Source organism: Cheilinus undulatus, linkage group 22, assembly GCF_018320785.1.
Source record: "Cheilinus undulatus linkage group 22, ASM1832078v1, whole genome shotgun sequence".
Classification (NCBI taxonomy): domain Eukaryota; kingdom Metazoa; phylum Chordata; class Actinopteri; order Labriformes; family Labridae; genus Cheilinus; species Cheilinus undulatus.
Window position 1 is genome coordinate 24,507,715 of NC_054886.1, and position 13,512 is coordinate 24,521,226.

General features: G+C 38.4%; 1 protein-coding gene across 1 annotated transcript; it reads left to right on the forward strand.

The window, feature by feature from the left end:
• Positions 1 to 2,878: 2,878 nt before the first annotated feature.
• LOC121504651 (copper chaperone for superoxide dismutase-like) lies at positions 2,879 to 13,200 on the forward strand. The gene is made up of 8 exons (XM_041779636.1): positions 2,879 to 3,013; positions 3,275 to 3,347; positions 5,775 to 5,912; positions 7,424 to 7,598; positions 9,541 to 9,601; positions 9,915 to 9,992; positions 10,077 to 10,180; positions 12,254 to 13,200. The coding sequence occupies exons 1-8, from the start codon at positions 2,879 to 2,881 to the stop codon at positions 12,411 to 12,413; spliced, it is 924 nt and encodes a 307-aa protein (XP_041635570.1). The 3' UTR covers positions 12,414 to 13,200.
• The last annotated feature ends 312 nt before the right edge of the window (positions 13,201 to 13,512 follow it).

The window sequence follows — 13,512 nt, forward strand, 5'->3', positions numbered from 1 at the left end:
GCCCTCTTAAAGCCTGTGGTCGTATTACCCAAAGCCGGCAGAAACAGAAGGAGCTGTGTTCTGAGACTCTGCTCTCCTTCCCTGTAAGACATCGACCTCCGTGTTGTTTGGACGTAGCGGTGGCTCTGTTTCTGGTATCGCAGCATGTGCACACTGGTGGAAAAATGTGCCTCCTTCTATACTTAACATCCCAAATTTAGTCGAAGGATTCTGGAGCTTTTTATTTTAGACTTTTGCGACCCAGATTTCCCTGCTACATCATCCGCTACCTCTCGTGGCTTATCATTGGAGAGGCTATAATGGGGATCTATAGCCAACACACACTCACTCTCAGCTTAGCACCAGTTTCCCATACCCAACGCTTTAATCCACAGATCGACTCTGCAGCATTACACATTATGAAATTGAATCAGAGGAAGCAATCATCATTAAAGCCCGCTTTGTTTGTCCACATGCTGCATCAACGTAACAATAACCAGAGTGACCCTGATACACAGCAGCCTCATGCGGCTTCTGCACTGGATGTGCACATAAGATATCAAGGGCGTTATTATTGCCGTGCCACGTTTGTTTGAAAAAAAAATAAAAAAGGTAACAAAATAAGGAACTTAATTGCTGATTGCAAAATTGGCTCTAATATGAAACTCAATCTAAGGGACACACAGTAGATGATTTTAGACCAGACTTTAGGCCAGATTTGCCTCCTCAGGGGGGATCTGACAGCAGCTCTCAGACACCCTCCCTTGCAGAACAACACTGTGACACTGCCACTGACAGAGCAGAAGTGACGGTACAAGGTATACCCAGTTTTCGATTTATTTTTATGGTTATTAATGAACAAAGTCTGACAGTTACATTTGTGAAATAACAACATTGCAAACATTACAGACTAAGCAATTTAAACTCAAATAGGTCTGAACTGGGATTATATTATGTATAATATATTGGAAGTAGTTACATGAATGTTGACTCACTTTAGCTTTGTTAGCTTTAGCCAGAGCTAATGTAGCTACGCTAGGTACATAATTAGCATTGCTATGTGAGCCAATGTAGCTACATTAGCTTTAGCAGTGTGAGCTTTAGTAAATGGATCTAAAGATTATATTAGAAATTAGCAAAAAAAAACGGGGCGCAGCTGGCCGAGTGGTTAAGGCGCGCCCTATGTACGTGGGCATCCTGGGTTTGAATCCAGCCGGGGGCCCTTGACCGCATGTCTCTCCCCCGCTCTCGTCCCTGTTTCTGACTCAACTGACTATCCTCTTCTATCAAATAAAGGAACAAAAATGCCCAAAATAAACCTTAAAAAAAAAGAAAGTGGCAAAAAAAGAAGCAAAAATGGGTGAAAGGCAGAAAAAAGGGGTTAAAAGTGACATGACTGGGAAAAGATGCATATGGGTTAAAAGCAGCAAAAATGTGGCAAAAATGGATAAGAGTAGCAAAATAGAGCAAAGAGCAGCAAAAATGGGTTGAAGTGGCAAAAAAAATAGCCAACAAGTAGTAAATTATGGCAAAATTCTGGAAGAAATGGTTTAAATGTGACTGAAAAAACTGAAAATGAAAAAAAGAAAGAAAAATAGGTTAAAAGTGACAATGAGTGGCAAAAAAAAAAAAAAAAAAATGGGGCAAAAGGCTGCAAAATGGGTTCAAGTTTCAAGAAATTGGCTACCAGGGGCCAATATACACAAAAATCAAGAAGAAATGGGTCAAATGTTGCTAAAAAAAAATGTAAGAAGTGGTTAGAAGATACTGCCAAATATGGGTGAATAGCAGCAAAAATTTGGTTAGAAGGGGCAACATGTGTCAAAAACTGATAAAAGCAGCAAAATTGGGCAAAAGTGGCAAAAGTTTAAAAGTGGAAATAAATGGTCACAGGTTGTAAAAAATGAGCAACAAGGTATGGGGAAAAATGTGGAAAAACAAAAAAGCAAAAACCGGTTTGAAGTGGCAAAAAGAAGCAACACATATGGGCAAAAAGCAGCAAAAAAATGGTTTATAAATTGCAAGTGTGGCAAAATTCTGCAAGAAAAGAAAAAAATTGATAAACGAAGCAAAAATTTGTTAAAGTGGCTAAAATGGGTAATTGTAAAAAGTGGCAAAAAGGGAAAAAATCTGGAGGCAGTGTGGTTATAATGTTGTTAACCCATTTAAATGTGGAAAAATTGGGTTATATGTGGCAAAAAGTAGTGGCATATGGAGGGGAAGCAGCAAGAAATTTGTTTAAAGTAGCAAAAATGGGCAAAAAAATGCAAAAATGGGCCAGAAATGCCAAATATGTATAAAAGTAGCGTAATACGTAGGGCAAAATCATCAAAGTGATTAAAATTAAGGTTAAAGGTGGAAAAAGTCTGAAAAATTGGCAAAAAGAAGTCAAAAACAGACTTTTCAGCTCAAAATGCTATAACTGTTAGCCAGGATGCTAACACCAATGTTGCTAATCCAACACACATGCAGTGACATCATCACTAAATCCCATCTGGGGAGGTCCCATTCACTGGGCAGGCCTGTTTCTGTTCATCCAATAGTAATAAACTTTACAGATGTATTTTATTCAGTGGGAATCTAACCAATAAGATCTTAAGAAGAAATATACTTTAAATAAATAAATTATGATGATGAGGCCTTGGAGTATGTTCATTAATCCCATCTCAATGATTAGTGTGGACTTATTAGAGATGAATGGTACCATAAAGTAGTACTACAGCGAAAAGCTTTTATTCATATCTCATTTTGTTGATTCTTTCACGAAAAACCGAAAGACATCAAGATACATAAGAAAAGCTTTCGTCCCTTACATGGAACCAAATCAGAATTTGCAGTGGCAGCAGAACGCCACCTGGCGGCGGTAACGTTCGGTAAGCGTCACTGTGACCTCACAAACATGGCGGCGCCCGTTATCAGACACAGCTGGTTCGTTTCCGTTTCTAGGAAAGTGAGGAGTTATCTCTTTAATTCAGTTTTCATCGCCCAGGCAGCGACGTACGGCAGCACAATGGACTCTCAGAGACCGACCAGGGTTTGTCAGCAACATTTATAACATTTGAAACTCACACTGCTGTTTTTACGACATTATTTCACCCGAATTGTTATTTTCAGAACAAAAACATGCCATATTTGGCTGCTCAGATAAGCTGCTGCGTTATTTCTGCAGAGTAACAACAGTGTAACATCGCTGCGCAGTTAGATAACAAGCTAGCAGGTCGTGCTACAGTTACAAACGTGATTGTTATAAATATGAGAGGTACAGGTGTTACATGTGTTGCTGTGTTGTGTGCAGCTGGAGTTTGCGGTGCAGATGACATGTGAGAGCTGTGCTGACAAAGTCCGAGCTGCTCTGGAGGGTAGACCAGGTAAGGACTCAAAAAAACTATGTACCAGGACTGTGTAGTACACACATCCCATGAAACATTTAATCATACTCTAACTACTACAGATGTCGTGTTACTGCACTTTTAACGGTTTAATTTCGTGCATGGATTAAGTCACATGTCTGTCATGTGTTTGTCTGGCTGTTCTTCATGCATTCCTGTTCAGACTGTTGATGTTCTTTGATATTGCTCAGTAATTCAAGTATACATGGTTTTATTGCTGTATGAATACGTTGCAGGTGCTTTCCATCCAAATAAACAAAGCAACAGGTGGCTTATGCAGGCTTTAACCTAATGTTGTTCCTTTATAATTTCACAGGAAGTTTTCTTTGACGAAATATGGCTCAAACTTTAGGCTTAAAGTATGTCTTGTGCAACACAGAGACTTACTGTTCATGTAGCAAAGGTCAGGTGACCATACAGCTTGTCTACAGCTAATTTTCTATTACTCACTAAGTTCAAGGGGGAATGCTATTCATTCCTTTCATTCAAAGGAAATTATGTCAAGATATTTACTTTGTTTTTGATTATCGCCTGTTAAAAAAAACACAACTTATACATTATAATCCCATAAGAGTAATAGGCCTACATTTTCCACATGGAAATAGCAGTTGCCTATTATAATAACTATTAATGTTGCAGGGATTTATTACAGTTGTGGGAAGATGAAAAAACAAAGCCTCTCAAAACTGTATTTACTTCCCACAAATGTAATGTGATCATGAAAAAAGAAAGTTGTGGTCATTATTTGTTGTAGCCTTTTTACAATCACCAGTAGGGCCGGACGATTTTGGAGAATAACCTATTTGCGATTTTTTTTTCCCCGTTATTGGGATTTGAGATACAATTATTCCTCAACTCTTCTTTTTTCCTAAACAAGGGTTGAACAATTCTTTAAAAACATCTAATTCTGATGATTTTTGACTTGTATTGCAGGTTGGATTTGAATTGTTGCATTGAATGGTTTTTGTCATTCTCATATTTAATAAAAAAATATATATATAAAAACAAAGGTGGGATTTTTTTTGTAGACTGTTGTAAAAAAAATTTGAACTTTAGTGATTACATGATATCTCCTGCATAACATTTCTGCTGCAAAAAAAAAGTTTAAATCTGCTATTTTGACACAAATTTCAGGTCAAAGAAATGATACACCTTCAGCTATTTGAAAATTGCAGCAGGCCATATTGGGATTTAATCTAATTTTCGATTAATTGTCCAGCACCAACCACCAGTGGGTTGGAGTCAGCTTAGGCTCAATTCACTTAAAACAACATTGTTGTGGCAATTTTTTTTTTTTGTCCGCCATGAAACAGGAAGTTTTTCAGCACAGAACGTTGGAATGAGAAAACGAGAAGAATGATATTCATTTCGGAGAATTCTGCAAAATCCAAGGGGTTCTTCTTGAATTAATTCCTCAGAGGGGGTTCATCTGATTTAAACATGGTTAATTTTACAGGTCATAGAGAGCTGATATCAAAGATCAAAGTTTAGTGTCTTTCCCTATTAAAGCAAGTCACTGTATCTTAAATGTACAGGGTGCAAACTTCCAGAGAATAAAAACAAACTTTGAGAGGATGGGGATTTTAAGTTATTGAAAAACAGAAAAGCTGGCTGGGTGAACAGTGTTTCTGTTTAGAATTTCCTCAAAGCACTTTTGACACATTTGAACCCATTGTTATAAGATTTACCAGTGTTTCAAGACCCCCACAAAACTACTTACTGTTTCATGGCGTACAAAAAAATTGCTGTGTCTGTGTTTTTTGATTTGACTTGAGCTTAAACTGACTTGAACCCTTGAGATTTTTACATTCCCAAAAAAAACATAAATCCCTGCAAATGTAGTAGTTATTAAGTTTGTGGAAATTTGGTTCTTGTACATGCGTGTGGTAGGCAACCGCTATTGCATTTGTGGGAAATGTATTACTTTTGTGGGATTGTTAGGTTAAAACTGCAGTTTGGTATTACATTTGCAGGTGTAACATACATATTTTAAGGAAATCCCATTGGGTTTTAGCAACTGCTTTAAACTTTACATGAAAGAGGAAGTAGAACTTGAGTAACACTGCAAAGATGACAAAAGAACAGTTTTGTCAATGCCAGATGGTGCCCTTGCAACTTAGACTTGATGCACATACATTTAATAGAAATATGTGGGAAAAACAAATTAAAGTAATCAACAATGACTAATTAAAGAAACTGAAAATGTGTCATTTCCCTTTCCTCTGATAATTTGTCCAACAATCATTGATCTTTTCAGGATCCTTTTTAACTTATTTGAAAAGACATGACTACAGACTATCACAGTCTATTACTGTTCTCACTTTTAAAAGGTGTAAACAGTCTTTTACCCTTCTGGTTGTTTATATATAATATGTTGATTATAGTTTCTGTTGCTGTATTTTGCAGGAGTGCACTCTGTCATTGTTGATGTCAGTAAGGAAGCAGTGTTGGTGGAGTCTGCTCTGACCAGTGCAGAGGTTCAGGCTCTGATAGAGAGTACGGGACGCAGAGCCGTGCTGAAGGGTATCGGAGGATCAGAGCGAGGTGAGACACCAGAGGAGGAGAGCTTCAACTCAAACCTCCAAAGAATCTGTGGGATCAAGTATTTAAAATGTCGGGTTTTTGAGTAAAAGACTTGTAATTTTTTTCTTCTTTTTCCTCACTCCTAAATAATGTAATGGTATTCTGTGCTGCCTTCTAATACACAGGGTTGTACACATACACTTAAGTTGCAACAGAATATGATTGAAGATGCTGGCTTCACACAGGCTTTAGTTTAGCTTTAGTTGTTGTATAGTTGTAGTAATAACATATGGATGAACAAATTCCCACAGCACTTCTAGACTTGCCTAAAGCATACCAGTGTTCCCCAGCACACCCTCTAGGAACAGCTGCTTCGGAGTAAAGAGTGCCTCATAAAACTGTTATTAATCATGCTTTTATTTTGCCTTTCTACTACCTAACACCCAGATTATTTTATTTCCTGTTTTGAAAACAAACGAGTTGCTACTTTGAAAAGATCTAAAAGGTACTTCTGTCAGGTAAAGGTATTAGAGTTGATTTTAACAGCTAAAGCATTAATCAGCAGTGAATATTTGAATGTCTTAGCGTCATATGATGTCACAATACCGTTGCATTTTTCTCCTTTTCTCTGTTACCTGCAACTTAGTTATGAAGACAGAATTCAAGAGAAGCAAGAGAAAGAGAGACTGTCCATCAGTGCACAGATAGAGGATGGCAGTCTTATATGGATAAAAAAGGAAAATGCTAGAATGGTTGGCAGATACACAGCAGCCGTCTGCCAAGGCTCGAACACGGTGCATCATCTTAAGCTCAGTCTTCACTTGCTGCCACCATATCTGTACGCCTTTATTCAGACACTGATAGAAGAGCAGGAAGAGACAGGGAGATGCTTGATCAAGCATAGTCAAAAGCAGACAGTGTCTGTCACTCTATGTGATTCATAAGTCATCTCATCATTTTAATCATCCCTTATGTGATCTGATTTTAAACTGTAGTGTGAGGTGAAGTTCCCTAAGCAATACAACAGGAAATTTTCTTTACGTTTGGAGCTTCATGTGAATTTTCAGAGTCTGAATCCCATTTATTCTTGGTGTTAAGAACACATGAATGCAGGATTCATAAGTGTTTTTGTTAGCAGTCTTAACCTCACCTTGATTCTTCCTGATGTATTGCATAATTTTCCAGCATTCAAGTATTTTGTCTTAGCCTACATGATTCAACATTTTTTTACTTTCATGTCACTGAAATATGTAAAAAGTCCTCAGCATGTTTAGTAGAGATAACCTCTCACATGCAGCAGGTTATGGATGATGTACCTCTGGGTAACATTTCACACAGGGCTGATATAAAAAGGCACCAGAGTCGCCTCTGATAAAACCAGATGTAGGCTTAGAAACATCACTTGATTACAGGAGACCCATCCTTGATGCATTCTTACATCTTGTATCCGCTGCTGTCGCGTCTCCATGTGATAACCGGGTCACAGCTGTGAGTGTGCTCACTGTAAACGCCGTCTCTTTGTTTCATAACAGACCTGGGTTCAGCGGTTGCCATGATGGCCGGTGTGAGGAACATCGTGGGTGTTGTGCGTTTCCTGCAGTTGTCTGAGGAGCGGTGTTTGATTGATGGGACCATTGATGGGTTGGAGCCTGGACCCCACGGCCTTCATGTGCACACGCTGGGAGACCTCACTCAGGACTGCCTCAGGTAGGACTGCTGAGTGTCACAAGAGATTACAGTGACAAAGAAAGAGATGGGGAGTAATGAAAGTTTGGGAATTTGTCATACAATATTTTGAAAAGTTTTCAATTTGTGGTTGACAGAACATAAAACACTTTAAGTTTTCCTTCTTTCAAACATTAATTGCAAACCTGCTTATACATTAGATCTAATGTCTAATTTCTAATGTATCTATACATTAGATACATTAGACATTTAGGAGCATTTATATTATTAGTAAAATCAAATGACAATTAAACCTGCTTGATGCCACAGCAATGAAAATAGAAGTCACAGACACCCAATACTGGGTCATTTAGATTGCAGGCTAACTCATGCACACTGTCTAAATTGCATAAATATGTTGACAACAATGGGTCCTCTTAAGTTCCTCCAAATAATGCTCATGCATTCTTAGAACAATGAAGATCATTTAATGTCTGCATTTTTTGACACTGCTGATCTGTATTATATTGTTGATCTTTTAATTTAAAAAATGCATGATATTTTGAAGTGTAGAAAACATATAAACTGATGCCATTGGTTTTTTTTTTAAATTTAGATTATATTTAGGAGTTTGTCTGCAGATTTTGCTCATCAAAAAACAAACAAAAAAAGAATTACCCAGTGTTGGGTGTCTAATGTTTTATTCGCACAGGATTAGTTTTACCTTGGGACCTCTGGTAGTTTGTAATAACCGTGCAGGATGTCTGTGTTCTTAATCCCTCCCGGAGGAGATTGTTAACAAAGTGTTGACACATGTGGGTTATAAATAGTGCCTATCTTTCAGTTAATTTCATCTTATGTGTAAAAATGTTTTTACTTTGCTTATTTAGTTAAACTTTGCTGTCCAAAAGTGCATGCATGCACCGGTGCCCTCTTCATACACACAGAGCTTCTGCTCTGCATCTTACAGTTTCTCTTTACATGTGCCCGAGCTTTTATCAGTGTCATTTAGCTGTACAGTTCATAAATAACACAATTTACAATTTGAAATGTGTCGCTCAACATTCAGTGGTTCGGCTACAAGAGCTGATCTGTGTGAGGAGACTTATTATGGCTGCGTAATGATCCCAGATTTATAGAGCGCAGAATACATCAACTGCATTAAAACTGTTAAAAGAAACAGATGTTCATATTCAATATTAGGCATCTCCCTTTCTCATACGTTAACGAGAGGGATGCTCGACTTTCTCTTTCTTTGTCTGATCAGCTGAAGATACGCCTCAACCTCAAAGTCCTAAATGATCAGTGTGACAAGTGTACTGTACTCAGGCACCATGCCTGAGTCTGCTTGTAGAGGTGGTCTTAGGCGTCATTCATGTGCTCTTTGGCACGTTACACATGAGATGTGAATGCAATAGTGCTCAAGTACTGGGTACTTGTCAGCCAGTAGAGTTGCAAAGACATTTCTAAAAGTCTCCTTTCTTGTCAAAAACCTTTGTATCTGACATGCACAGTAGGGCTGGGTAATTATTTAAAAATTGCAATGTGGACAACTTCAATTTTAGTCAAAATTGAAGATGCAATATCCATCAAAACCAGTATTAATATTGTTGCATTTTCCTATCATATCTAAGGGTAATTTCTGGCAACATGACAACCCCAAATCTTCAAAATAATGAGCAAAATAAATGTTTATGTCCAAAAAGCCTCTTTGAGTAGCAAACAAACCAGTTAAACACAAACATTTTCACATAGCTACTCATGTTTTTCACCGATAATTCACCAAGCAGACCTTAGTGAACTTAGGTTGCATGTGTCCACAGAGCTGCTAAGTAAAGCATTTTTTGCTGTTTTTTTCCTGCAAGGCAACACAGCTGATCCCTTTTTTAAACATGCTGTCTTGTGATCATACAACACAGACATTTTTTGTCCTGTATGGATTCAGATTAGCTTTCTTCATAAATGTTTCTCCTCCAACATGCAGCTGCGGAGAGCACTTCAACCCCTTTGGAAAAGAACATGGTGGTCCGGGGGATGCTGAAAGGGTACAGTGATGTCTTTTCTTCAGAGCTTTACAGAAATAAAACACAGTTGTATCCTTCATTTTTATAATTGGAGAGCACTGGCCAGGTCTCAGTGCCTTTAAATGTGAGAGGATCAGAGAGCAAAACATGAAGTAAATAATGGATCCTTTCATCATAAAATGAAGCAGAACCACTCTTAAGGTTCAACAAAACAATATGTGTTCACATTAAAGCCAAGGTAGTAGCTCTTAAACTTTAATCTTCCCTGTCTTTTATTCCTTTGTGTTTAATTTTTGTGTTTTATTCATTGTGTGTTTTGTGTTTTATTGTTCAGCATGTAGGCGATCTTGGAAATGTTGTTGCTGGACCAGATGGAAGAGCCTCATTCAGACTAGAGGACAGTCAGCTTAAGGTGAAACTCAGCTTATTTTCATTTTTAGGAATAAAAAGCCCTTTGAAACCCTTTTTAACTATTTCCTTTGTGTTTGTGCTGCAGGTATGGGATATAATTGGCCGATCGCTGGTTGTAGATGCTGGTGAAGACGACCTGGGCCGAGGTAGTCACCCTCTCTCCACACAGACTGGAAACTCTGGGGAAAGGTGGGTCAGAGGAACTGATAGCATCTATCAAATATCCCAAGTTTTGGATCAAATTATATAGAAAGCTTCACCTACATGTCAGGTATCTAAGATGAAACCTGACAAGATACAGAAACACTTCTAAAAGGCCATGTTTGACTATGCCAAATGTTCAAAGTGCTAATAAAAAACATTCTTAATTCTTAAGCTACTTTTTGTCCCAAAAGTAGTGAAATGTTCATACAAAAAGACTGTATGAACAATGTCAAACAACTCCCGTGTAAGGTCAGTCTCCACTAAACAGTTCTCTTTCTTTCAGTCCAGTTTTATCAGGTTTTGCTCATCAACTCTTTCCTCAGCTGATGTCAGTCTCACCAACCTCCAGTCTCACTCGTTGTGATGGGAAATTTTAAGTTATCCAGATCATTTAGCTCAGCTCAGCTCAGTAGAGCAGTTTGTTTGGCTCCCAAATGGCTCTTCATTTAGTTCCAGTTTGGCTTTTTAAATGTGGATTAAATAAGGACAGAGGATGGGGGAAAGGAAACTGGCACTCAAACAGGAGCTAGTTACAGGCTCGTTCAAGGTTTAATCAGTTCATCACCGTTTTAATTAAAAGCAAGTTTGTGGCAAAACAGGGAATTTTTTAGATGTTAAAGGGGCTCAGCTAGGCTCTCAGCTCAGTACAAGACCCCTCAAGACTCTAGTCTGGCTTCATCTGGTAAGACCATGCTAGACTCTAGGAGGTCTGCAGGACTGAGTAAATTATGATATTGATCACCTCCATGGCAAGTAAATCAGTTAAGATGTGGACAAAAATCATTTTTGTGAAGTGTAGGGATCATACTCAATGTATGTAGAAATTTTTAAAAGATAATTGCAGCATATATGTCAATTTAGAGCTGTAAAGTACTAACTTTCCTCTGTTCCTATTCATTCCTAATGGCTGTCCCCTACTTCCTGTCCTTGATCACATGATTGCAAGCATCATATAAGTTGTTTCTTAAAGTCCAAGATCCTTCCTCTGTAGGTAAGATCCTCTCAAGTCAGGACCCTTGGAGGCGAGGCCAGAGTCTTCCCTGGCAACTCTTGAACACACATTTGGAACAGGCTAGCGAGTGTGCGTGTTTACGTCATAGGAAGATTACGTCATATACGCAGCAGCGGCAGAAATTAAAATAGGAAGGGCACAAATGACAAATTGTACAGCTTTACCCTCTGATATTGCCCAAATTTTTTTCAAAAACGTCCGTTTGAGGATCTTTTCTTGGTTTTAAGGAACAGCTACTGGCACAGCCACACTTGGCATTTCCAGGTTGAGTAGAGATTAGACATTCTGCTAAGCTCCACCCACCTCCCCGATAAACACTGCACTCCATTAGGTGTATTTACTAAACATTTAACCAATTTCATTGAAGACTTTAAAATGGTAAGTTAGAAAGGGTGCCGACAGTGCTCTTTTTGGTTTTGGTTTCTTGCTCTTAACTTTTAGCTGCTTTTCTCCCTCTTTGTGAGAAATTCATCCATGAAACCAAAACAATAGTTTATTGTTTAGTAAAACTTACTGTGCTTTCTAAAGGAATCTGTGGCTATTTTTAGATACTCAAAAGTATGGTCTTACCATATAACCCCAGAAATCAACAAGTGTAACGGAGAGTTTTGGAGACAAGCTAATAAATCAAGATCAAGAGAAACATGTATGCCAAACAAGCTGACAGCGGATAATTTCCAAGTTGACAAAGAAAGCCTGCAAAACTAAATGATAACAAGGCTGGGACTGTTCCCATCAGTGAATGGAGGAAGAGGCCAAAGAAACAGCGAGTAGATGTGCCATCTGTCTGTTCAGCCTGCTGGTTATCAGTCGCTTGAGCTTATCTGATGTTACTATTTTAATATTTCTGATCCCATGATTAACATAATAGTAACCTCCTCAAGCGTTGCCATGTTTGTAGTTTACATCTTACACATCAGTTTGTTATGTATGGCCTGATCTCGCTGGTGTGCCCCTTGAATATCCTCAAGTAAAACATGATACTGCCAGTTTTGTCCCAGTTTTGTTGTTGTTGTTTTTTGCTGATTCTCATCTTATCTCTACAGACTGGCCTGCGGGATCATCGCCCGATCAGCTGGTCTTTTCCAAAATACCAAAAAGATCTGTGCCTGTGATGGGGTAACACTGTGGGAGGAGAGAGACCGGCCGATTGCTGGAAAAGGTCGAAGCATTAACAATGCAGACACACCTGCAGCAAACCTCTGAACTAACACAAAACATATCTGTGGATCCTTGAAGAGAAATGAAGAAGACATTTGCTGAGAGGCTCAGAGCTGAAGTGCAGAAGACAGAGCACTGAAGAATGCCTTTCCTACAAAGAAAGATGGCCTTATCTTCTTGTAAACGCTCTTTGTGGTAAAATCAAATCCTCCTGCAGGTGTACTTAGTGTCCTCTGAGGGTTCTAAAAGCACTGAAGCAGATTAAAACAGCCAGGGACTTTTAAAAAGTCACCTCCGATTAACCAGCTGTCTGTTTAAGCTGTTATATATTTGTATTTCCAGTCGCCTCTGACACAGCTGCCTCATCACTGTCTGAAATGATGAGCTCGTAACATTTGAGGGATCCGTTTTGGCTGTAGTGGCTGCGATAAATGCACTTCATTTTGCTCTGAAAGTGTCTAATCAATTATGCAAGCCTCTTTAAAAATAGTAGTAAATAATTCTGCTAACATCCTGCTCTGACGAACACCGCAGTAACTCACTGATTCCTAACAGAGATTAAGTAGAAATTTAGCCTTAAATATAGCTATATTTTTCTGTTAAAGAAAAAAATAAGTACAGAAATAGTACCAAAAATGTAATCATTCTGAGTAATTTATCGTCAGAAAACTAGTCTGCCTTTGATCTGTGTAAGTATAAATCTACATCTTTTGTAAGTGTTTTCATGATTAGGAAAAAAAAAAGTAAGAAAATCTGTTAAATAAACAACAGAAGTGCCAAAAAGTTATGAATAAAAATGCAAAGTTTCAGCCTTGTAGCGCCACATTATGTAATAACGCTGCATTATAGCCGTGTTTCCATCAGGGGGTCTGGTTTGATTCAGTTTGGTTTGGTACGCTAAACACCCAAATAGTTTGTGTTTCCACAGACACCCATGCTCTCACTTGGGTGGGTGGGGCTATAAAAGCATGCATGTGAAGTCACAGACAGCACAAGTCAGCTATTGCAGAAGCAGAGTTATAGAAAGGATGAGTGACAGAAATCAGTGGGGAATGAGCAGTAAACAGCTTTATTTCAGCTGAAAGTGCTTTTTGAAAAATAACTGCGTTTTAGTTATGTTAACTGCTGTCAGTACAGATTCTCA